Source organism: Neofelis nebulosa, chromosome 10 (assembly GCF_028018385.1).
Source record: "Neofelis nebulosa isolate mNeoNeb1 chromosome 10, mNeoNeb1.pri, whole genome shotgun sequence".
Taxonomy (NCBI): Eukaryota; Metazoa; Chordata; class Mammalia; order Carnivora; family Felidae; genus Neofelis; species Neofelis nebulosa.
The window spans coordinates 102,503,571-102,527,933 of record NC_080791.1 but is presented as its reverse complement, the minus strand read 5'-3'; the positions used below and the strand labels follow the sequence as shown (position 1 = coordinate 102,527,933).

Genomic DNA, 24,363 nt, shown 5'->3' with positions numbered 1-24,363 from the left:
ATACAGCTTTTACTGGGGAAACGGCCGCACAGGTCAAGGAAGCTGTCAGCCCTCTTGCTCTGGGCCAGAATGATAGCCCCACAGCTGGCTCAGCTGCCTTTCTCATGCTGATCACAAGCTCCAATGGGCAATTATATATGTCTTTGATTAATAAAAAATGGAGCAATGAATGAATACTTAATAATGCAGTCTGGCGAGTACAATCTTTCAGAACCTGGGCTGGGGGTGAGGCAGGAAGTAATCAAAGGGGTCCTTGGGGGTGAAAAGGCAAGGGCACCCCACGGGAGTGGGGGGTGGGGTGAGATGGGTTCTGGAAAACAGTTCAGCCCCAGGTCCTTGGCTCTCTGCCTCTGTGCTGGGGATTTGTCGGCAGCCCTGGGAGCCTGAGATCAGGACAGAGGTTTGAGCGGGTGGGCAAAAGGGCGGAAATGTGTTCTGTGCCCACCCAAGTGGTCAAGCTAAAGGGCCTGGAACAGGGGGTCTGTGTGCGTCCGTGTGTCTGCCAGTAGCTGTCTCCTCCATGTGCGCGGGGTGTTTGTGCTCCTTTCCGTGGGTCTGCCTGCGCGAGCAACAGTTTTGAAACTAATTTGGTTAGGGGAGGGCGGATGGGCAAAGGGGCCAGACGGCTGAAGAGGATAGAGAGAGGAAAACACACACTGTTGGGGCTGGCGGGAGATAACGGACTGGAGATCCAAGGGCCAAAACTGTGAGCAAGGGAGAAAGGAAGTGACAGAAAGGGGGGGGGGGTGGTGGGTGGACCTCCCCAGACACCGCCCCCCGCTGGTCAGGGCCCTTCCGGACTGGAGCAAGGCGTGGGTGGGGGGTGGGGGTGAGGGCGGGGCTGGGAGGGGCGGCGAGAGGCGCGAATCCAAAAGCCGAAGGGCGCGGGGTGGCAGGGGAGTCCCAGCGAGGCGGCCTGCCGGGTAGGGCGCTGGGGCCACGCGGCGGGGGGGGGGGGGGGGGGGGGGGGGGGAAGGGGTGTGGGGGGGAAGCGGAGGCCGCGGACCCCTGCGGCGCCTTCTCAGGGAGCTTGGGAGGGAGGTGCAGGTGCCAGAGGAGGTGCCGGTGGGGGTGCGGGTGCGCAAGGGTCGCGGGTCCCCCGGGGCTCCCTTTGGGCAGAGGGTGACACGCGGCAGAGGGTGACACGCGGAGAGGCAGGAGGAGTCCTAGCCCAGGTAAGGGAAGGTCCCGCTGGAGTGCGATATTTTAGGCTTTCCACTGGCTTGTGCTGTGACTAACTAGCCCACATGACCTTGGGCAAGTTGACAACATCCCCTGGACCTGTTATTCCCTTGTCAGTAAACTGAAGAAAACAAAACGCTAACTTTGCCAGGTTGTTCGAGACTTTGTGAGGACATATACGAAGTGTCACCCCACCCCCCTCCGGAATTGCCGCTGTTACTATTTCTGTGGACGGTCCCCAGACCTGGGCTCAGTTCCTCCTTCCCCACGTGCTGCCAATGTGGGGCAGAGAGGCTTTTTTGCAGCTGTTTCTAACAGCTGGCCTCTCTCCCCACCCCTCCGGGGAACCCTCCTTCCACCTCTACCTTTCCCCCAAGTCCCCCCACCCCCGGAGCCAAGCAGCCTCTGCCTTATTTTACAGGATCCGGACAGTCTCCCACTGCCGGTTTTTTGCCCAGGCCCGAAACAGCCAGAACCACAGCCTCCTTGAACAGAAGGGCTTGCCAGAGGAATTTTCCAAGTGCTCAGAAGGCCAGCCCTCGAAGCTCCTGTGGTCAGCGCGGGAGGCCCCCTGTGAGATTTGGGGACCGGCTTCAGCTCAGGCCATGCAAGGCCAGGGTCTGTGTCTCCGAGTGGCCACCCTGCTGACAGGGCTGCTGGAATGCCTCGGCTTTGCAGGCGTCCTCTTCGGCTGGGCATCACTGGTGTATGTCTTCAAAGCAGAGCATTACTTTGACGAGCTGTGTGAACCAGATGCCGGGGCCACGGGCAACTTCACAGCGCAGCCTGGTAAGGGACGTCCCTAGGGAGGTAGAGTCTGGTTTCCAGGCAGTAGGAAGGGGCAGGAGGGACCCCACCCCCTGCCCACACCGCCAGCCTCTCTGTGCCGAGCAGAAAGGAGTGTGCGCCTCCCCACCAACTCCCTGACCTTGGTCTAAGAGGTACCTGGGGAGGGAAGTACCAGCCCCCAAGGGGTAATTAGGGGCTGTCACATGTCAACTCCCTGAGATCTCCCCTTTCTCTCCTCCAGACTGCAAAGCCCAGGATGAGAGGTTCTCACTTATCTTCACCCTGGGGTCCTTCATGAACAACTTCATGACATTCCCTGCCGGCTACATCTTTGACAGGTTCAAGACCACCGTGGCTCGCCTCATAGCCATGTAAGTGCCAAAGGCCCGGCCTGGGCAGACATAGGCGAGAGGAATTCTTCCGGGAGCGGCCTCGCTTGGAGGGAGACCCGGTCAGGCAATTGGGCCGCGCTGCCCGGCCCTGTCCTGGCAGCTGTCAGAAATAGCCCAGGATGTGGACTCTGTGTGGATCCACCCTCTTCCCTGCACCCCTACTACCCTTTCCTCTGCCCTGTTCTTCCTCCGTTCCATGTGAATGTAAATTCAAGTTGAGCAGGAGCCCGGGCCCACTTCCGGTGAGGGCTGGCCTGGTGCCTGGGTTAACATCACGGAACCTAAAATGGTCACTCTGCCTTCACCCCAGGGATCCTTGTCTATATGTCCGACAAGACCTCACATCCAGGTCCCCCAGGCTTCATTGTCATCCTCCTCACCATCTACCCCTGTCTCTCCCCAGACACTTAGTAAGGTTAGGGTTAAGGTTAGGGTATCCCCAGTGGTGGGAGTGCCCGGCCCCCTGATTGGAGGGGAGACGGTGGGGGTTTCATGGAGGGTAAGGGACCTCGCCTCGCCTGTACAGGGTGGCACTGCAGCTGGCCAACTTCAGCGATAAGCAGTGGCCTGGTGAGTCCTTGATAGGACCCAGAGCAGGTGCCTCCTGGCACATGCATGGGAAATGAGCCATCAGATGGAGGGACTGCAGGGCTGCCTGATAAAGCCAGTTCCTGCTCTTTAAGACTTTGTCTATAGAAAGACTTTATCTCAGTCTGTCTTGGTCCTTGGCTCCCTGTCTCCTTCCCACCCTTTCCTTTGTCCCCTCCCTCCCCTCTGGCCTTCGGATGTTCGGAAAAACTCTGTCCTTCCTGCGTTTCCCTTTTGCTTTCACATAGAACACTTACTTCGGACACATCAGGTCACCAAGTATGTGGGGTTTTTCCCCCACACGAAGCAATTCTGTGACGTCAGCTGGTGTCCTACCATTTAGGCCGGCTCTGACACTATCCACCTGGCGAAAGCGTCAGATCCTGCAGGTTCAGGGCCGGGTCCCGCAAGACCGCCCCCCATTTCACATGCCGATTGCAAGGAGCAGGCCCCTCAGGTTACCCCCAGCTTTGGTCCGACTTGGCCCCAAATCGGAGGTTCCCATGACCTTCTCCCTCCTGGGCTGGATTATTTGCTAGAACAGCGCACAGGACTCAGGGAAACACTTAGGTTCTAGCAGTTTATTAAAGGATCAGATAAAGGATACAGATGAAAGATACAGGTTCGGAAGCACTCTGAGCCCCATCCTAACGGGATTTTATGGAGGTTTCTTCATGTAGGCTTGATCGAGTATTAACCGTTTCCAGGCCCCCTCCCCTCTCTAGAGAAGTAGAGTGAGGGCAGCTGAAGACTCCCAAACTTCCAATCATGGCTTAGTCTTTCCAGTGACCAGTGCCCATTTAGGAGCTGTGCGGGAGCCTCCTGGAGTCACCCCATTGGAAGAAAAAATGTTCCTAGTGCCCTTGTCATCGAGTTTACAAGGGTTTTAGGAGCCCTGTGTCAGGGATCCGGGACAAAGACCAAATAATGTATTTCTTATGATAAACCACAATGCCACAGTGCACTCCTGGTCTTTGAACGTGGGTCCCTTGTAGCAGAAACGATCATAAAGGTCAAAAGATACTGGCACATTATCCGAAACACATTCAGTCATGAATAACTACCCAGGCCCTCGTTGCAGCATCTGAAAGTGTCTCCCAGGGCCACTTATGCACAGGCTTCCATTTGATCTTGTCAGGTTCCAAAAGCAGGCGTGGTCTCGGCATTACATACCTTTACCCTTCAGGCGTCTGGTATCATTGAGCTAAGGCAACATGCCCTCTTGCCCTGAGCTGCTTTCGAAGCATTCGTGTAACACTGGATTTCCCTCGCCACAGAGCCCGCTTATTCATCCCCTTAACGGCTACCTTTCCCTTTCTCCGTCCATACCGTAACACTTCCACCTTTGGAAGGGGTGTTCGGTTTCGCCACCGTGCGGATCTGGATCACAGGCAGAAGCACCCGTCCAGCAAGTGCCTCCCTCTCACCCCACCCCCTTTCAGACAGGGCAAGGTTACACAGGGACAGAACCAGCGGGCTGTCTTTCCCACCAGGCAGTGTGGTGGCATTCACCGTCAGTCCCAAATTTGGCAGATAGAGGGACAGCAGGTCTGCCCCACCAGGCCCTTAGGAATTCTAACATGACGGTGAAAAACATAGTTTCTTGCTTAGGAATCATCCCTGCGTCCAGCCCTTGTCGTGGCAGTCCTGGCCCTGTGGCCACTGTGTGAGGGAGGGAGAATTCCTCTAGCCACTGTGCTAGCTAGGGGAAACGGTCCCCGTTCAGACGTAGAGTCCACCCCCCTTAAGACAGTCGGGTGAGGGGCGCCTGGGTGGCTCAGTCGGTTAAGCGTCCGACTTCAGCTCAGGTCACAATCTCGCGGTCCGTGAGTTCAAGCCCCGTGTCGGGCTCTGGGCTGATGGCTCAGAGCCTGGAGCCTACTTCCGATTCTGTGTCTCCCTCTCTCTCTGCCCCTCCCCCATTCATGCTCTGTCTCTCTCTGTCTCAAAAATAAATAAAAACATTAAAAAAAATTAAAAAAAAAAAGACAGTGGGGTGGAAGAGAGACAACCCCTTCACATAAAGCCTGTTCTCTTATCTTAGTGCACCCCTCAGATGCCGTAGGGATTTCCATAGGGCTGTGCCCTGTATGGCCAGGTTTCCAGTGTCCTCCTACGTGACCCTATGGCCAGGCCAGTGGGTCAGTAAGAACCCAAAGGTCGGGGCCTTTTCCATTGTAGATGTCTTTCCTCTCTGCTAGGACAGCAGCATGCGGTTCATTGAGCCCCCTGAGCTGATCTGTCTGTACCTTTTTGGATCAGAGTGGGGCCTTCCAAATAGGATGCTGTCCATTCATCTTGGAACACAGCCAAGTCGCTCTTTGTTGGTTAATCGAGAGTTCTTTAGAGGGCACCGTCCAAGGGGACGGTAGACTCCATCTGTTCCCCACATGGTTCCAGAGTCCGCCTTAGGGGAAAAGAGGCTCCCTGTCCGTGGTGTCTCCTCCGTGCCGTCCCCAGGCAACACGATCCTGTTTAACCATTGCTATTTTTAGTATGGAATTCTTTTTTTTTTTTTTTTTTTTTTTTTTAATTTATTTTTGGGACAGAGAGAGACAGAGCATGAACGGGGGAGGGGCAGAGAGAGAGGGAGACACAGAATCGGAAACAGGCTCCAGGCTCCGAGCCATCAGCCCAGAGCCCGACGCGGGGCTCGAACTCACGGACCGCGAGATCGTGACCTGGCTGAAGTCGGACGCTTAACCGACTGCGCCACCCAGGCGCCCCAGTATGGAATTCTTCTGGGCATTGCTGTCCCCATTAGAGCATTTTTCCGACATCATGCTAGACATTGTGGGTATTTCCTGTTTTAAGATCATTTGATGTACTTCGGTTATCTGTATGGATTCAGTTAATGTCTGAGAGCAAGACAATAGATGCCCCTCAGACGGAAATTCCCTCGTCTGAGATGCCAGTCATTGTCGCTGGGAGGTAACCACAGACTTTTGCCATGAGTCCCAGTTTACGCTCCCCATAAGGTCATGGCACAGAGCATTTGTCTTCTACCAGTACTCCACCTTCTATTCCACACCGTCTGGGCTCAGGCAGTCTCACTGGCTCCCATTTAACATGCTCCGTTAACATGAAGGGCAGATTCACATGCCTTCCCGTCTACAGGGCTAGACGTGTCCCTGCCTGGACACACACAGCGGCCACCCCCATAATACAGTTCAGGTAAAGGAGAGACCAGCATTCTCACAAAGCCTGTCCCAACGTGCTGGGTCTCCTATGAACGTTTACCCTTTCTTCCATCAACCCTTCTCTTCCTACCCGGAGCCTCCTTAGGACTTTGTCAGCAGCTGCTTTCCCACATCAGATAGGGGAAGGTTTCCCCGCCAGGCAGAGTATGCATTCTCATAAGACATCAGGTGAGGTAGACACAATTTCTTTACAGAACGCTTGTTTAAACAGCCCAACTTTCATAGCGTTTTTATGCCCCTTAATGTTTATTTTTGAGAGAGACAGAGAGAGAGAGAGAGAGAGCAGAGGAGGGGCAGAGAGAGAGAGGGAGACACAGAATCTGAAGCAGGCTCCAGGCTCTGAGCTGTCAGCACAGACCCTGACACGGGGCTGGAACCCACGAACCGTGAGATCGTGACCTGAGCCAAAGTTGGACGCTTAACCGACTGAGCCACCCAGGTGCCCCTGTCTTCTGGCTTTTAACATTTTTGTAAATGGGGATGAATAGAACGGACTTGTGTGCAGGCACTTTAATGCTGGGAGCCATCAGGGGTCCCTTTGGCTCCCTGCCCCCCGCCTTAGGCAGTGTTGTATTAACACGTTTTAACCTTATCAAATGTCCATTTCCTTTATTGCACATGTCTATAACCCTCTGAAGATTTCCACCCTCCGGGGATGACCTCATGACTCTCCTCTGTTTCCTCTCTGTTCCACCCCCATCGGGATTTGCTTTCTTCACCTTATTCCTTAATAACTGTTAAAAATTTTCTACTCTTCTAAGACCAGTCTCTTGATCCTCCCCTCCCCCTTTCCCCATTCTTCTGTTAATTGGCCTGATATATTTATTAGCATCTATAAGACCCAGGAGGGGAAGCTGAGCCAGCGATTCAGTAAGCCTTTCCAAACTGTTTTTTGTCCTTTTGCAGCAATAGGTTTTTATGGGGTGCCCACGTGAAAGGGGCCCCCTTCACCACAGCATTTACTTCTGAGATCTGGGCACAGGTCACCATCAAGCCACTCCCGCACAGCTTGCACACAAAGGGGATTAGCTGCCCCATCTGGACTGTTCCATTTGTAGAGGGACACCACCTTACAGTGGTTTCTATCCAGTCCACCGGGCTGGCTGTGCCCTCAGGAATAACCTCCTGTGTGTGTGGATTGTTCCATAACAAGCTACTGGTTCCTGCATCAACCCAGACCCGTGCACTTCCAGTCTGCTGCATTCAAAACCCAGGACACAGCCCCCAGGTCAGTCACTGACCCAGCCCATTTCGGTAAAGGATCCCCAGGAAGCTGAGGGTACCCACCCACAAAATGTAGCAACTCCTTTGCACCATGCCACTCCTCCCCGCCACCATCCAGGTCCGTGGCTTTGCCTCCTCCCACACGGACTACCTTCTTGGGGACCAGAGGTCTTAGAGGAACTTTCTGTTGCTCCTGCATAATTTTTCCCTTGGGGGTGACTTGGAGGCTAATGGCCGAAGCTCAGAGTGCCCCAAATCTGACCTCGGTCTAGCATGAGGATCTGAGCCAGCTCTCTTTTAATTTCGTCTTTGCTATCACGGATCCCGGTAACCAAGAACTTGTACGTTTCAGCTTTTGCTTATTACTTTGCACTTTGGTGAACCCACTCCCCAGGAGCTGGCTCCATTTCTGAATTCGGTTGGTAACTTTTCCCTTTAGTGACTGATTATACTGCAGCCACTGCTCCACACCCCGGTCACCACGGGGCCACCTGGGAGCCACCCAGGAGCCAGGGGCTCTTCATCCCCCATGCTTTCGTCCTTTTTCTTTCCGGACGCACATGTTTCTTTGAGCCTGGGCCGTTCTAGCAACTCCCGCTTCACTGACACCAACTGTATTGGAAAATCCTACATGTCGCCTCCTGCATTTCTCCTTGACTTTCAGCAGAACACTGTCCTCCTGACACGTCCGGTCACCACACGTGTGTGGGGTTTCCCAAACCGTGCAATTCTGTGACACCAGCTGGGTGTCCTACAATGTAACTCAGCTCTGACACCATCTACCTGGAGCCTCAGATCCCCCAGTTTAAGGGCTGGGTCCCATGAGTCTGCCCCCCAACTTCAGATGCCGATCACAGGTGGTAGGTCCCCAACTCACCCTCAACTTTGGTCTCACTTGGCTACAAATCAGACGTTCCCATGACTGCCTTTCCCTTGGACTGGATTATTTTCTAGAGTAGCTCGCAGAACCCAAGGAAACATTTACTTATGTTTACCAGTTTATTAAAGGACGTGATAAAGGATACAGATAAACAGCCAGATGAATAGATATGTAGGGTGAGGTCTGGGACAGTCCTGAGCACAGGAACTTTTGTTCTGGTGAAGTCTGGGCTGTGACATCCCCTCAGCCTGTGGTTGTCTATACCAGCCCAGAAGGTCTCCTCACGTAGGCTTGATCAATTATTAATCATTTCCAGCCCTATTCATCATTTCCAGACCCTTTCCCCCTTTTGCGGGGGGCAGGGCTAAAAATACCAAGTTTCTAATTCTGGCTTGGTCTTTCTGGTGACCAGCCCCCCACCCGGAGCCATCCAGGAGCCGACCCGGAGTCACCTGATTAGAACAGAGATGCTTTTCATGCTCTTATCACTGAAGAATTTACAGGTGTTTTAGGAGCCCTGTGTCAGGCACTGGGGACAAGGACCAAATGTGCATTTCCTATTGTAAATCAAAACATCACACTTAGGCATGGCTTCTCTTACCCCATGCCTTGCAAGACCCCCAAACTGCTAAGAGATCCCCGTAACCTTGGGATTGTGGGTCCTGAAATCACAGTGCCCTAGAATTTCTAGAAGAGTCCACTCATTTCCTTATATAGAAAAGGCTCCAGAGGCCCAGAGAAGGGCAGTGCCTTACCCAAGATCACACAGCAAGGAGGAATTAGAACTCTAAGTTTTGCTTTGTAGACCAGGCCCTAATCCCTTTCTCCAAGGGATTGGCTGTTGGGACCCCAAGTGGGAGGACCTTGGCTCTATCTTCTCTGTCTTTTCTTACATCATTTTCCATCTCCCATTGTATGTTTCAGATTTCTCTATACCAGTGCCACCCTCACCATAGCCTTCATCTCTGCAGGTGAGTGCTATCAGATGGGTGGGAGGGACACAAGGTCAGGGGCACTTGGTAGATGGGAAGCTGGTGGGTAGGAAACACTGACCCCCACAATTATCAGAGATCCACAGACTTGGAGCTTGAAAGAATCTTTGAGGGAGTGATTGCCAGTCTATGAAACCAGTCTAGTCTACTGAGAATGCAAAAAAATAAGGACAATGGAGGGATTGCTTCAGACAGAAGAATTTATTTGAAAGATTCCGTCCTTCATCTTGTCCGTGTTAATGTGTTCTCTTTTTATTTTATTATTTTTTTAAATGTTTGTTTACTTTTGAGATAGAGAGAGAGAGACAGAGTGCAGGTGGGGGAGGGGCAGAGGGAGACACAGAATCCGAAGCAGGCTCCAGGCTCTGAGCTGTCAGCCGAGAGCCTGATGAGGGGCTCGAACTCACAGACCTTGAGATCACGACCTGAGCTGAAGTCGGACACTTAACCGACTGAGCCACCCAGGCTCATGTGTTCTCTTTTTAAAACAAAAGGATAGTATGGAAGATAGTTCTTTTTGAAAATATCCTTACTTAGTAGGGCAAAAGTCAACAACCCTATCGTAGTTAAAAGTTTTTGTTTCAAATTTTACCGGTTTACGGACATAGAAAATTTCCACGGTCTGGGAATTTCAGTCGGGTTCATTCACCTCTTCTCCCATTGTGTAGAGGAGAAAACTGAGGCTGGAGAGAGATGCCTTGCGAAGACTTGTAGGGGGAAGTGCTCTTTCCTGGTGTCTTGGTTGGGCTGGCCAAGCACACGGGAAGTGCTCCAAGTTTAATGAACCAGGGAAACACAGTCCATGGCTATTTTGTGCTCGGATTTCACAGCACCCCGTGAGATAGGAAGAGCAAAGACGGTTATTCCCATTTAACAGATAAGGTGACTGAGTCACAGATTCGGAATCCAGGTCAAAGTCATGCAGTAAATTAGAGGCTGGCCTTGGGGGCCGAATCCAGGCTTCTCTCCCCGGCAATATCAACCATAAAGAGAGGGGCTGTTGTGGCTTAATGAGGGAAGGGAACAGTGGCTTCGCTTTGAGTCTTGCCTCTGCCTGTAGGCGTGCAGTTCTGCTACAGACCGAGGACCACCTTCTGTGGGGACGAAGTGGCTCAGGAGACCTACAGAGGGTCCCTCTGCAGGGACATTTGGGGGAGCCCTGACCACCATCTTAAGATTCTCAGAGGATGCTAGAAGGCTGGCTGGCATTGGGGCCCTGACCCCAGGATTGTTGGGAATTTGGAGCAGGTGGGAGCCAGAGTCTGGGGCCCCATGTTTGGGTCGCACTGTGACATGACCCCCACCTCTGTCTTTGACTGTTCCAGACTCGGCCTTCCTGCTCTTCCTGGCCATGCCCATGCTCACTGTCGGAGGAATCTTGTTCCTGATCACCAACCTGCAGGTGTGAGCCTGCCCTAATGCCAGGCACCTGGCTGGAGGTTGGGGAGGGTGGAGGGAGGGACAAGCGCTTTTCCGCATTGGCTACCTCCTGTGGGGTTGGCTCAAGCCAGGGCAGCAGCTCCTGGGATGGAGATGGGTCTGGGTAGAGTAAGGGCCTGGTGCATGCTGGGTGCACTGGAAATACTGTTTCACGGACAAATACGTGATTCATGTGTTCTCTAGGTTGGGAACCTGTTTGGTAAACACCGCTCGACCATCATCACCCTCTACAATGGAGCATTTGACTCCTCCTCGGCTGTCTTCCTCATCATTAAGGTAAAAAATATCCGTTAGCAACATTTACGGAACACTTACACGTGCCAGGCACTTGTCTTGTGAACTTTGCATGATTTCTTTCCTTCGACCCTCCTGCAGCCAGTAAACGTGACTCTTGAACTTGAGCCTGGACCTGTCTGCTGCTAGAGCCTCACCTGGTAGTGATTAAGCTCTTTATGCCTACCTAGGAGTTTTGGGGAGAGGTTATGGTGTGCCCCGGCTGGTGCTAGGCCGAGGCTGAGAGCCCTTTGGAGTGGGGTGTTTGAACCTGTGAGCTTCTGATTTGGACAAAAAGGGTGAGAGGTAGCTGGTGGGAGCAGCGGGGGCAGACACAGAGGCCTCTCCAGCTCTCCTACAGGCTGATTTGGGGGCTCAGGGGGTAGGGGAGAGGCCGTTCCCAGTGTTATCAGTGGCTCACCCAGCAGCCACTCCACCTTCTTCCTTACTAACAATTCTATCTGGGCAGTGAGGTGCCAACCCAGAGGATGAACCCTCATTGGTCTAAGCCAATTGTGGCAATCCCTGTCCCCCTTGCTAGTGATGGGTAGAGGTGGTCATATTATCCAGTCCTTGTTAATGAGATGAAGGGTGTATGTCCTGGAAGAGTTTAGGGGACATTTCCCCTCCCTGATGGAAGGTGAGAGCGGAGCAGACAGAAAGCCTTTCTCCTTGGCCCCCCTTCCCACTTTTTCTCTTTGAATGTTGTGATGGCAAGATGTGATAGCTGGAGCTGTGGCAGCTATGCTGTGATTATGAGGCAACCAGCTGGAGGACACTAAGGATGACTGAGTGGAAGGAATGAAAGAGTGTGGGTCTTTGACGCTCGAAGCTGCCTAACCTGGGACTTCCCTCCAGGCTTTGTGTTAGGCCAGAGGCAGCTGGCACAGCCCATGGGCCATCGGGAAAGAGAAGAGGAGCTCTGGGAGTCACTACTAGACATGAGACTAGCTTAGTCCCATGAGCGCCTTGGCTTGCAGGGGCACCCAGAGACTGAGCCCCAGGGGCACTTACCCAGGCCTCTCTACCCCTGGTATAAGAGTCACTTTCCTGGTTCTCCCTCCTTCCCCTGGGTGTGCCTTCCTTTCTCTCTTCCCTCCTTAGAGGTGGAAGGAGAGAGAATGACAGAGCAGGAGCTGAGTTCTCCATTTGATCTGACCTTGCTGCTGCTTCCTCTGACCTAGAGCAGTTCATTGCGCCTCTCTGGACCTCACTTCCACCCCCTGTGAAAGGAGGACATTGGGCTACATCAACGGTTTTCAAACTGGGTGTTGAGGAACACTGAGGGGTTCTCTTTGATATTATGTCGGTCACCAAGGAGAACGAGGGGGAGGATGACTGGGTTCTTGCCGCCGGTGTGTTTCGTAAGTTGAATTTTTGTGTAAAGTTTTGTTTGAGAGAAAGGACTTGGCTGCTGTTAAATAAGATAAAAAAGCAGTAGGCTGGCAGGTCTCTGAGAAGCCATATTAGGAGACTCTGCAAGGCCGTGGTGACGGGTGACGTGATGGCTCCCCTGCTGGTTGAGCCGTGGGGTGAGGGTGAGCCTGTGTGTGGGTCAGGCGTCTTTGATCAGCATTCAGGGTGGAAGGCAAGAGCCTGTGACAGGCTGGGGCTCCAGCCCGTACTTCTTTTTTTTTTTTTTTTAATTTTTTTTTTTAACGTTTATTTATTTTTGAGACAGAGAGAGAGAGACAGAGCATGAACGGGGGAGGGGCAGAGAGAGAGGGAGACACAGAATCGGAAGCAGGCTCCAGGCTCCGAGCCATCGGCCCAGAGCCTGACGCGGGGCTCGAACTCATGGACCGCGAGATCGTGACCTGAGCTGAAGTCGGACGCCCAAGCGACTGAGCCACCTAGGCACCCCAAAAGCCCGTGCTTCTTACACTGACTTTTTTTGTGGGGCTAAAATACACATCACATAAAATTTACCACCTTTACCATTTTTAAGTGTGCAGTTTAGTGACATTGAGGTCGTTCACACTGTTGTGCGACTGTGACCACCGTCCCTCTCCAGGGCTCCTTTCAACTTTGTAAAACAGAAACTCTGTACCCGTTAAACAATGACTTCCTGTCCCCCCTCCTGCCCCAGCCCCAGGCCACCTCCCTTCTGGTTTCTGTTTCTGTGCATTGAACTGCTCTAGGGACCTCATGCACGTGGAATCATGCAGTATTTATCCTTTGTGCCTGGCTTATTTCACGTAGGAGAGCGTTCTCAAGTTCACCCATGTTGTAGCGCGTGCCAGAACCTCCCTCCTCTTTAAGGGTATTCACCCTTAAAGGTCCCATTGTATGTATGTGCCACAGTTCGTTTACCTACTTCTCTGCAAATGGTTTGCTTCGACCTTTTGGATGTTATAACTAAGATTGCCATGAATATGGGTGTTATGCTGACTTTTCCCCTTCTCCTTCTGCAGCTCCTTTATGAACAAGGCATCAGCCTCAAGGCCTCCTTCATCTTCCTTTCCGTCTTCAGTGCCTGGCATGTCGGGCGTACTTTCCTCCTGATGCCCCGAGGGCACATCCCCTATCCGGTGCCCTCGAACTACAGCTACGGGTAAGGACTGTGATCTGGTGATCGTGGGCCAGAACCTTTCACGTGACCTGCGGCAGGAAGCCAGGGGTGGGACAGATGTGACCTCCTGTCACAGGACAGGAGGACTAGACTGGGGGTGTATCAGCTAGCTATTGCTGTGTAACAAACTATTCCAAAACTCAGTAACATTAAGCATTTCTTATTTTTCATGAGTCTGTGGGTCGCTGGCTAGTTCTACTAATCAGAGACAGACCTGGATGGTGTTGACAGGCTCACTTATGCCTCCGGTCATCTGGTGGGCTAGCTGGGGGCTGGCTAGTGAAGATGGCCTCCCTCATATGGGGTTTGTCTGGCAGTCATTCAAGGTGACAAAGATGTCTGGGTCACGTGGCTCTCATCCTCCATTAGGCTAGTTCCGAGGTTCCAAGAAACAGTGCAGACGTGCACAGGGTTTCTTGGAATTGGCCCAATATCACTTTTGTTGCATTCCCTTGGCGGAAGCAGGTCACAAGGCCAGCCCCGATACAGGGGCTGTGGAAACAGAGCTGCAAAGTCCCATTGCAAAGGTTAGAGAACAGAGCAGGTGCAGAAATGTGACCATTTTTCTAGTTAGCACCACAGGTAGTGGGGGGAGGGGCATTCATTGGTGCTCATTTACTATTTGCCACACCCCTTTTGCCCTCTGATTTCACTGAATGATAATCCTCTCAGACAGATATCCTTATCTCCGCTTTCCAAGTGAGAAAATGAGGCTCAGGAGGGGTAAGTCTGAGCCAAGTTTCCATAGCTGGGAGGAGGCAGAACTGGGATTTGAACCCAGGTCTCGCCTGCTTTACCCACACTTCCAGTGGTTCCCAAACTTTGCTGCACAATAGAATCATATTATGGTTTGATAATGATAAAGGTTTGATAATGATAATGATAATGACAATGATATGGTTTGATAAAGGAAGCCTGGGGCGCCTGGGTGGCTCTGTCGGTTAAGCGTCTGACTTTTGATTTCAGCTCAGGTCATGATCTCACGGTTCGTGAGTTCGAGCCCCGTGTTGGGCTCTGCTGTCATCTGGGAGCCTGCTGAGGATACTTTGTCTCCCTCCCTGTCTGCCCCTGCCCCACTCGCGCTCTCTCTCAAAAATGAATAAAAAATAAACATGTAAAAAAGTTACGGAATTCTGGCTCCTGTGCTCAGACATTCTGCTGCGACTGGTCTGGGCTGTGGCCTGTGCAGTGAAATTTGGGAGTCCCTGCAGCCTGAATCTCAGGCTCAGCTCTCAGTCCTGGGGTTGGGCTGGGGGCTTCTGTGTCCATAGCCTGTGCTCCGGGAACGACGCCAGGGAGGAAGAGAAGAAAACGGCAGAGTCCGAAAAGCTGGAGCTGCAGTCCAAGGAGTCCCTTCCAGCAAAGGAGGGTGAGTCCTGCGGGTTCAGCCCCGCGGCTGACCTGGTGCTCTGCCTCCAGAGCTGCCCCGGGGACTCAGAGTCACAGAAGGTCCGTCCAGGAGCACCTGGGTGGCTCAGTCAGTTATGCGTCTGACTTCGGCTCAGGTCATGATCTCACGATTCGGGAGTTCGACTCCTGAGTCAGCCTCTGTGCTGACGGCTCAGAGCCTGGATCTTGCTTCAGATTCTGTGTCTCCCTCTCTTTTTGCCCCTCCCCGTTCATGCTCAGTCTCTCTCTCTCTCAAAAATAAATAAACATTAAAAAAATTAAAAAAAAAAAAAAAAAGGAACGGTCCATCCAGAAGAGGATGTGGGGGGTCTTCTCCACCCCACCTCACCTCCCTTTTACAAGAGGGTCCATGGAAGGGCGTAGACCTCTGTGCTTTCTCTTTCTGCCCCTCTTCTCTCTCCTAGTCTCATTAGACGTCCTCCCAACCCCCAGGTCATTTGCCTTCCCCTCCTCCCACCCCTCAGTCCCTGAGTCTGCCTTGTTTTTGTCCCGTTGCCTATAGATGTCCCGCCCAACCCCCCCCTTCCCCCTTCGCCCTCTCTCATCCCCTTGCTGCCTCCCTTCCTTCCTCTGTTTTGGGGCTTCGGTTACAAACATCCCAAAGCACTGCCAACAAGGTAGAAGCAAGAACAGGATTTTGGGAAAGCTCACAAAATTAAGGGGAACGTGAACTTGCCAGGCCCCGGGAAGAGGAGAACCAGGATGCCCCTGGGGATCCCGGGCTAAAATCACAGCCAGTCGGCCTCGCCAGGGAGAGCGATCGAATTGGTCAACCCTGGGTGAGGAACAGGACACGTCATTCACAGCCCCGCCCGGACCACGAGGACTCAGGCAGGGGACGATTTCCAGAACAGACTCGGGATCCTGGTACTGAAAGCACGGGAAGGGGCGCGAGGGGCTGCTGAGACAGTGGCTGTCCGCCTACTAACCCTCACCTCGTCTCCAACGAACGTTCTGTTCTCCTTGTCTTTCTCTTCCCCGTCCTGGCTGGGAGAGTGTTGGTGCAAGAAGTGTCATTGGATCCGAGCTGCGAAAGACAGATGGGGTTTCAGCAGACGGAGGGGGGACGTGGGTGGGTCATTCACGGTGGTGGGGCCGGGATAACAAAGGTATAGGGGGTGGGGACGTGCTGTTTACTGGCAGCTCAGAGAACATGCCAGATGAGGCCTGGAAGCCAAGAGAAGGTGAGCTCACTCCTTAGGCTGCCCCGTGAGGCCCCTACACTCCTGCCCATCCCACTCCCCTACCTTGTAATTTATGCCCAGATCCTTCCTCTCCATCAGAGGCACTGGGACCAGGGAAGCAGCAGGAGCCCCGCTCTTTCTGGAGCTATGCTCTCTCTCGGCGCTTCGCCTGGCACCTGGTGTGGCTGTCTGTGATACAGCTGTGGCATTATCTCTTCATCGGCACCCTCAACTCTCTGCTCACCAGCCTGGCCAAGGGTGACAGGGCGCTAGGTACGTGGCAGGGCTGGGGGTGGGGTGGTGGTGCAGCCCGCCTCTGTGTCCCTCCTGGGGACTTGGAACCTTGAGGCGGGGTGGGGGGGTGTACTGAGCTCGGTGGGGCTATGTGGTCTGGAGGAAGGTCTGAGCAGGGGTGTGGGGAGGAGGGACAGGCAGGGCAAAGGCAGGTGGGGAGAGTCCTCTCCCGTAAGGCAGTGCTGGAAGTTTCTTACCAGCCACCCCCTGTCTGCCCTCTGCAGTCAGCGCCTACACAAACGCCTTCGCCATCACTCAGTTCTTCGGAGTGCTGTGTGCCCCCTGGAACGGCCTGCTCATGGACCGGCTTAAGCAGAAGTACCAGAAGGAAGCAAAAAGCACAGGTGAGGCCTGGAGAACCCGGAAGAGGAGGAATCTTCATGCGTGGCCAGAGTCCCCTTCTCTTTTGTCCTTAATCCTTCTCTGCTTGCATCCATCCGTATTCATCCATCCACTAGTCACGGAGTGTGAATTATGTGCCAGCCATAGTTCCAGATTCCACAGCGGACGAGACAGGGATGCCCTTGTTCTCAAGCTGTTCTCTGCGTAGAGAATGGAGAAGGGCAGGTGATCAGGTGTTGCCATCCATGCAGTCAGCTCCCGGGGTGGGGGTGATGGGGACACACAGGCACAAAGCCTGTGCTGGGTGAGGATGCGGATGATGTCAGGGAAGGCTTCCTGGAGGAAGTGGCTTCTGAGCTGAGGCCTGAAGGATGAGCAAGAAGTGAGGAGAGGAAGAGGAGGGCCCTGGGAGAGCAGCCCAGGAATATGCTGAGGTCAGGATGGTGAAGGAGCTAGCAGAATAGTGGGGGAATCTGGGGAATCCCAGAGGGGATGTCCGGCTGACCCAGGGCACAGAGAAGGTGCTGAAGGGGGGGAGGTAACAAGGGGCAGGCGGTGCTGAGCCAAGGAGTGTGGATGAGACCTTGGATTCCGAGACCAGAGGAACAGGGGGCCGCTGAGGTACCCTCTTCCCCCGCACTGTGCCTCCTACCCCTGCTGGTGTGTTTTGAGATAGATCTCAGGCATCAGATCCTTTCCTCTGTAAATACTTCAGTTTGGGTCTCTAAAAACAAGGCCCTTTTTATGTAAACGGTACCGTCATGTCATGGTCACGTACAAAACCCAATAATTTCTTAATACCATCTAACATGCAGTCCCGTTCAGATTTCCCAAATTGTCTCAGATATGCCTTTTTTTTTTTACAGTTGGTTCCTTCAAATTACCATGCACACGGGGTCTGCGCTGTGTATTTGGTTGATGAGCCTTCCGTATCTTTTTACATTTGTATGTCCCGTCCCCTCCCCCTACCTTTTGTTTCTTCTTGTTGTTTATTTGTTGAAGAAACTGGGTCATTTGCTCTGTCAGATTTCCCCCAGATTGGATTTGGCATCCTTTGGTATCATTTAAAAATGTTTCTTTGATTGGGTATTTCCTGTAAACAGGCAGATTGGAGGCTTGAGGAGACGCAGTTTAATATTTTTTTGGGAGCATGCTTCGGAGGTGGAGCCTCGGGCTTCCTCTGGTTCCTATCAGCCCCTGGTACTCGCTGTGTCTGTTCTTACGATGTTAGGATTGATCAGTGGGTCCAGACATTGCCAGTCTGATGCACCCATTACCGAGTTTCCCATCAGCCTTTTGGCTAATGATTTTAGTCGCTCCTGGCGATCACTGCCGGGATCCATTATCTTATTAGGATTGCAAAATGGAGATTTTCTATTTCTGTCTTTCCTTCTGCTTTTACTTGCTAGAGTTCCTCCTGAAAGAAAAGCTTTCCCTCATTGGTGGCTTTGTACCCTGAAATAAGTGCTTGGCTTTTCCTCTGTTTACCAGTTTCAGAGTACTGACTTGGTGCCCTAGCAACCTCCAGAGGTGATGAGCTGTCACTTCTCCGTTGTTTCATTCATTACTTTATTTCTTAACGTCATTTCTCTTTTAAAGTCTCATTTTAAATATATTTGACAGGGGCGCCGGGGTGGCTCAGTCGGGTAAGCGTCCGACTCTGGCTCCGGTCATGATCTCACAGCTCCTGAGTTCGAGCCCCGCATCGGGTTCTGTGCTGACACTGCGGAGCCTGCTTGGGATTCTCTGTCTGCCTCTCTCCCTGCCCCTCCCCTGCTCCTACTCCGCCTCTCTCCCTCTCTCAAAAACAAATAAACATTAAAAAAAAAAGACCAATTTAAATATATTTGACATGTTTCCATCCATGTCTGTCACGATTCTTCTTTATGCTCGAATCGGTCCATCTTCTTTGGCCACTGGGAACCACCAGGTCAGAGTCTGTGTCTTTTCACACAGTGCCAGTGGGTTTAGAGACTGTCTTACTCCCTAACACAGTGACATGTTCAGATCCGTGTCCCAGGGTAAGTTTCCTGCCCCGGACCTGAAGCAGTCATTTCCCTAAGTAGTCCTGGGTCCCTTTAAGTGGGAAATGGTATTTAAAGACTGCAGTCTGGATGCTAGAACTTCCAGTTCTCCTGGGTTGTCTGTGCTTTGAGGCCTTGGAGAGAGGTAACATTTTAGTTCCAAGTTTACTTTCTTGGGGCACCTGGGTGGCTCAGTCGGTTAAGTGTCTGACTCTTGATTTCGGCTCAGGCCACAATCTCACCATTTGTTAGATTGAACCCTGCATCCGGCTCTGTTCTGATTTCTAATTTCTTGGGAGAAATTAGAATTTCTAAATTCTTGGGAGAATCCTTGGGATTCTCCTCCGCTTGCCCTCTTGTGCTCTCTCTCTGTCTCTGTCTCAAAATAAATGAGTAAACATTAAAAAAAAAAACCCCAAAAAACAAAGTTTACTTTCTTGATTTTATATGTGTCTCTTTTCTCTTCCTCTGAAAATCGTAGTTCCTAAATAATGCTATTTACGTATACTGCATACACTTTCTCTATATGCTGTGCAGTGTATACATATACACATGTATAGTATTTTAGAAATATATCTTATACATAATGCCTGGCTTCACAATATCAGTACTATTAATAATGATTGCTGAGTACTGTTGCCCTTCCTTCTTCCCTTCCTTCCTTCCTTCCTTCCTTCCTTCTCCTTAAGATATATCCCAAAGAGATGTGCAGTCAAATTACTGTGTTTTAAGAGTCACCATCTTGACATATATACATGTCCATTGGTTTCTGAGTTTTTGCGATTGCTTTGTTTTCGTCCTATTCTTTTTTTTTTTTTTTTAGCGTTTATTTATTTTTGAGACAGAGAGAGACAGAGCATGAACGGGGGAGGGTCACAGAGAGAGGGAGACACAGAATCTGAAACAGGCTCCAGGCTCTGAGCTGTCAGCACAGAGCCCGATGTGGGGCTCGAACTCACGGACTGCGAGATCATGACCTGAGCCGAAGTCGGATGCTTAACCGACCAAGCCACCCAGGCACCCCTCGTCCTATTTTAATTTAATTTAATTTATTTTTAAGTTGATTTATTTTGGGAGAGAGTGCAAGCAGGGGAGGGGCAGAGAGGGAGGGGGAGAGAGAATCTCAAGCAGGCTCCGGGCTGTCAGCCCAGAGCCTGACACGGGGCCTGAACTCACGAACTGCGAGATCATGACCTGAGCCGAAATCAGGAGTCGGATGCTTAATCCACTGAGCCACCCAGGCACGCCTAATTGTATTTTTAGTCATTTACTAGCAAACAATTCTATTTTTCCAAGCTGTGAAACAATATATTTGAAGAAGTTTCGTTTCCCTTCCTGTTCCCTGGACCCCCATTCATTCCCTCTTTCTTTAGGTAATTATTTTTATGGCTTTTTAAAGACATGCAGAAGATATATATCTAGTCCGCATTCTCTGAAGTATTATTGTGCCGTTGCAGATGATTACAGGATATTGTAACACACACCCACATTATATTTTGTTTTGCCCTCTCTTGGGTGAAGGCGCCCACTGCACGCTGTGGCCCGTAGCTCTCTCCCTCCCGAGGGGGCTCCGGGACACGGCCTCCTCTGGCCCCGTCAGCTGCTGCCCATCCGTCCTGTGGCTGCGGCACTGATGTTGCCATCGCCCGAGAGCTACACGGAATAGATGGCTGTGGCTTGGAGGGGCCAGAGCACGTGACCCACGGACCAGGTGGAGTCAGTGGGGGTAGAGAGCAGTGGGTGCACTTGAATGGCAACTGGGGGATGGATTGGAGATGAGCATGTGGGAGGAAGAGGTTTCTGCCCGGACGGCTGGCGGGGCGGGGACGGTGGCTCGACTTCCTCTCACATCTTTGTGTCCCTTCCCCATCCTCCACGGTGCTCGCCTCCATGCGCAGCCTCTTTTTCCTTTGGACCAGGGTCCTCGGCCATGACGGTGGCCCTCCGCTCGGCGGTGCCTTCTCTGGCTCTGACGTCTCTGCTGTGCCTGGGCTTCGCCCTCTGTGCCTCGGTCCCCATCCTGCCCCTCCAGTATGTCACTTTCATCCTGCAAGTGATCAGCCGCTCCTTCCTCTACGGGGGCAACGCAGCCTTCCTCACCCTCGCGTAAGTGGGCTTGGGGTGCGTAACACCACCGGGGATTGCGGGCGCAAAGGGAAGTGTGCTGGATGGACCTGGGGCTGGTCCAGTGAGGGAGGCAGGGTCTGGGAGCAGGTGTAGAGGGTGGGGTAGCGGGAGAAGCTGGTGGGAGGGATAGAACATTCACAAACTGGAGCCTTCATATCAGCTCTCCTCTCTGCCTCTCTTATCTACCTGTACACCCTCCAAGGCCCGCTTCTGGTTCAACTGTCCCAGAGTCAGAAAGAGAGTGTCTTCCTTCTTTGTGCCCTTGGCACTCTGGTCCTGCTTCCTCTGAGAGTGCACCCATCACCTAGCAAATACTGACCTGTTCATGTGTCTGTCTTTTCCTTGAGACCTCTGTGGGCACAGCCTGTGTCTGGGTCCCTGCTGTTTCCCCGGGGCCCCGCACAATACCTCCTCCATGTTCTGTGTTTGAGCAAAGGTGAGGGGGGAAGAGATGTGTGGGTGTTGGGTGTGGGTGAGTGAAGCCAGGCCTAGGACTGGGGGACTTGGGAGAAGTGGCTGCCACGGGCCCACCACGGCCAGGCCCCTCCTTGGAAAGAGGGCTCCTGGAGCTCACGGGAACCCTGTTTGTCTCTCTCCCCAGTTTCCCTGCGGAGCACTTCGGGAAGCTCTTTGGGCTGGTGATGGCCTTGTCAGCCATTGTGTCTCTGCTCCAGTTCCCCATTTTCACCTTCATCAAAGGCCCCCTTCAGAACGACCCTCTCTACGTGAGTACTGTGGGGAGGGGCGTGGCCCTGGCCTTAGGCCAGCAAAGACTCTAGATTGGGGTGCCTCAGCGGGGCCCCCGCAGGGGGCACCCCACATCTGGCTGAGATGGTTCCTTTAGGAATGTTTCTGCACATGGAGGCATCCTTGGTCTTATTTCTCAAACTGGGGTAGCAGGGGACCCCTGCCACAAGGCAGGGGTACCTGAAACCACAAGACTCACCTGCGGGGTTGCCAAGAGATTTGGGGAGAATATAGTCTTCATGTGTGTGGAAACAAGCAGATGTACTCTGGCAGAGAATGTAAAATGCTCACAACATTTCAAATGAAAACCGACGACTTGAAAGACATTTCTTGCTTGCGGGGCCCTGGCCTCGGCCCTGGGACTACAACACGCATCGGCTTCCACGGTTATTCCGAAGGCTGGGAGCTCTGTACCCTCACCCCTGCGTCCCCACACTGGAGGGGTACTCATAGGCCCAGCCCTGCTGGTGTGGTGGTTCACCTCTCTGCAGATTGAAGACATCAGTTCAGGGATTTGGGTTCCGTGACTTAGACATTCAGAAGCACAAAGCCAAGGAGCAGAAATCGTTTGACTTTGAATTTCATATTCTGACCACCGCACAGCTCTGTTAGCCTCGTTTAAAAAAGGGTAGCAAGGGGCTCCTGGGTGGCTCAGTCCGTTAAGCGTCTGACTTCAGCTCACGTCATGATCTCACGGTGCGTGAGTTCGAGCCCCGCATCGGGCTCTGTGCTGACAGCTCAGAGCCTGGAGCCTGCTTCTGATTCTGTGTCTCCCTCTCTCTCTGCCCCTCTCTCACTCATGCTCTGTCTCTCTCTGTCTCAGAAATAAATAAAAATTAAAAAAAGAAAAGGGTAGCAAAGTGTAGAGCAGAAGCGTAAGTCAGTCATTGGGAGAAAAAAAAAGGGACTGAACTTCAGAACTGAGGAGAATGCCTCGATTGTGACGTCCGACGAGCCTGACTGTATTCAGAAGACGTGTGTTCCAGCCACTGTCCCCAACTTCCCGTGTGACCTTGAGCAGGTCGTTGAGCACTCTCAAGACCTCTGTTTCTTCATCTGTGAAATGGGCACGATATCCCTCCCCAACTCTGCTCTTCCGGGCAGAGAGGAAAAAGAAGTCTTCCTCACCCCCCCCCCCCCCCCCCCCCCCCCGGGCACCGTAGTGTCTCAGGAGAAAAGTCGAGGCTGTTCCTTTGTTGGTGGCGGCTGCTGCTCAGAGTTCTGACCTCACCCCTCCCCTCTCTCCCCGCCAGGTGAACGTGATGCTGGTGCTGGCCACTGTCTTGACATTTGTCCACCCCTTTATGGTGTACTGGGAGTGCCGGCGGGAACGGAAGTCCCCTGCGACTGCCTAGCTCCGAAGCTCTTGCTTTTCACGCTGAGGACACTTTGCTAATCTTTCCCCACCTTGGAGGACCCCGTGTCCAGGTGCGCTCTGCCTGCCCAGGCTACTGGTATTAATTGGCCATTGCTGTTTCTTTAAAAAAATAAAAGACATTTCACGGCCAGCTGACACCCGGATTAACAAGAGAAGAGGCCCCGTTGCCACGCTGATTGCTGTCAGACGGACCCAGAGCAAAGGCCCATGGAAGTTCTTAGTTTCGGAGCAGGAAGCACATGACCTTGGTAGACACCCGGTCTAAGGGGAGGTGATGTGATGGGGAGGAGGTTTGTCACCTACTTGTTCGGACCTCTTTGGCTGTGAGGCCTCTGTGTGTCGAGCCCTTTGTGCCAGGTAAGCTTCCAGGTGAAGAGTACGGTTGTTGTGACCTTGGCGACAGGGCCCGGCCCTTGGAGGGGGCTCCCTCTATTATTTACGTTGGGCGTAACAGAAAACATTTCTCTGGGGAGTAATCTTATAGAAAAATAAAATCTCTCTGCCTGAGGCAACTACTGGTATGGGTCTCACGGCTTTGGGCTGGTGTGTGCACGTGTGTGTGCATGTGTGTGCTTGCTTGTGCTTCCCCCGGGGGGGTGCTCCAGCCTGGGGAGTGGCCGCGGGAGTGGGGCAGAGGAACCTGGGTGCAGCATCCCCAGTGTAGCAGCTGGACCCAGAGGTGGAACCTCAGACCGGGACCCACTCTCCTGGTCCTGGGACATGGGCCTGATGCTTCCTTCCTTTGCCTCCTCTTCCTCCCCACCCTCCCCCAACACTCCACACCCCCAGCCGAGAGCCCGAGATGGCATCAGAAGGTCCCTGTGAGTCTCAGTTCCGGCACTCAGCCGCCGGGAAGGTCCCGTAACCACCGTGAATCACAATTTCCTCACCTGCAAAGTGTAGTTAATCATTTCTATCCCCGAGAGCTGTTGTGAGAATTTAAAGTAATTGCTGCTAAAAAAAAAAAAAAAAAAAAGAATAAAAAGTAAAGTAATTGCTGCTGCCTAGCACACGGCAGGAGGACATGAGCATTTTGTTCCTTTATTTACTCATGACCAGAAAGGAGAGGGGTAGCCAGGGGGGAGAAGGTGAGGGGCTGGGAGGGAGAGAGGGTAGGTGGGTGAGATGGAGAATTTGGAACACGCAAGCAGAGGCACTAGGAGAGGATGGTGAGGGGGAGAGGCTGTCAGGCAGACTGATTTGTTCATTCATTCATTCGTTCATTCAACTACTGTTTTTTGAGCTGCTACAGTGCATCAGGCACTGTCCTAGGTTCTGGAGGCACGAAGATGCCCCAAGAGTCTGAAGCCAGCTCTTCTGTGAAA

The 24,363-nt window shown here is 52.7% G+C and overlaps 1 protein-coding gene across 2 annotated transcripts; it reads left to right on the top strand.

Moving 5' to 3' along the window:
• Window positions 1-853: 853 nt before the first annotated feature.
• Window positions 854-23,550, top strand: SLC43A3 (solute carrier family 43 member 3). Of its 2 annotated transcripts, XM_058689020.1 has the most exons (13): window positions 854-923; window positions 1,604-1,971; window positions 2,213-2,342; window positions 9,180-9,226; window positions 10,573-10,649; window positions 10,871-10,963; window positions 13,375-13,514; window positions 14,804-14,901; window positions 16,208-16,399; window positions 16,645-16,764; window positions 20,706-20,892; window positions 21,515-21,638; window positions 22,914-23,550. In XM_058689020.1, exons 2-13 carry the CDS (start codon window positions 1,788-1,790, stop codon window positions 23,013-23,015), a joined length of 1,494 nt encoding a protein of 497 aa, XP_058545003.1. In that variant the 5' UTR covers window positions 854-923; window positions 1,604-1,787; the 3' UTR covers window positions 23,016-23,550. The 2 variants fall into 2 exon arrangements, with proteins under 2 accessions (XP_058545003.1, XP_058545002.1); XM_058689019.1 differs by lacking the exon at window positions 854-923 and having other exon boundaries at window positions 16,226-16,399.
• The last annotated feature ends 813 nt before the right edge of the window (window positions 23,551-24,363 follow it).

Excerpts from the sequence above, each read along its gene's own strand:
- SLC43A3 (XM_058689020.1), top strand. The coding sequence starts at position 1,788 with ATGCAAGGCCAGGGTCTGTGTCTCCGAGTGGCCACCCTGCTGACAGGG. Across the intron at positions 2,343-9,179 it reads GTGGCTCGCCTCATAGCCAT|ATTTCTCTATACCAGTGCCA; the intron begins GTAAGTGCCAAA and ends TGTATGTTTCAG. Across the intron at positions 13,515-14,803 it reads CCCTCGAACTACAGCTACGG|CCTGTGCTCCGGGAACGACG; the intron begins GTAAGGACTGTG and ends CTGTGTCCATAG.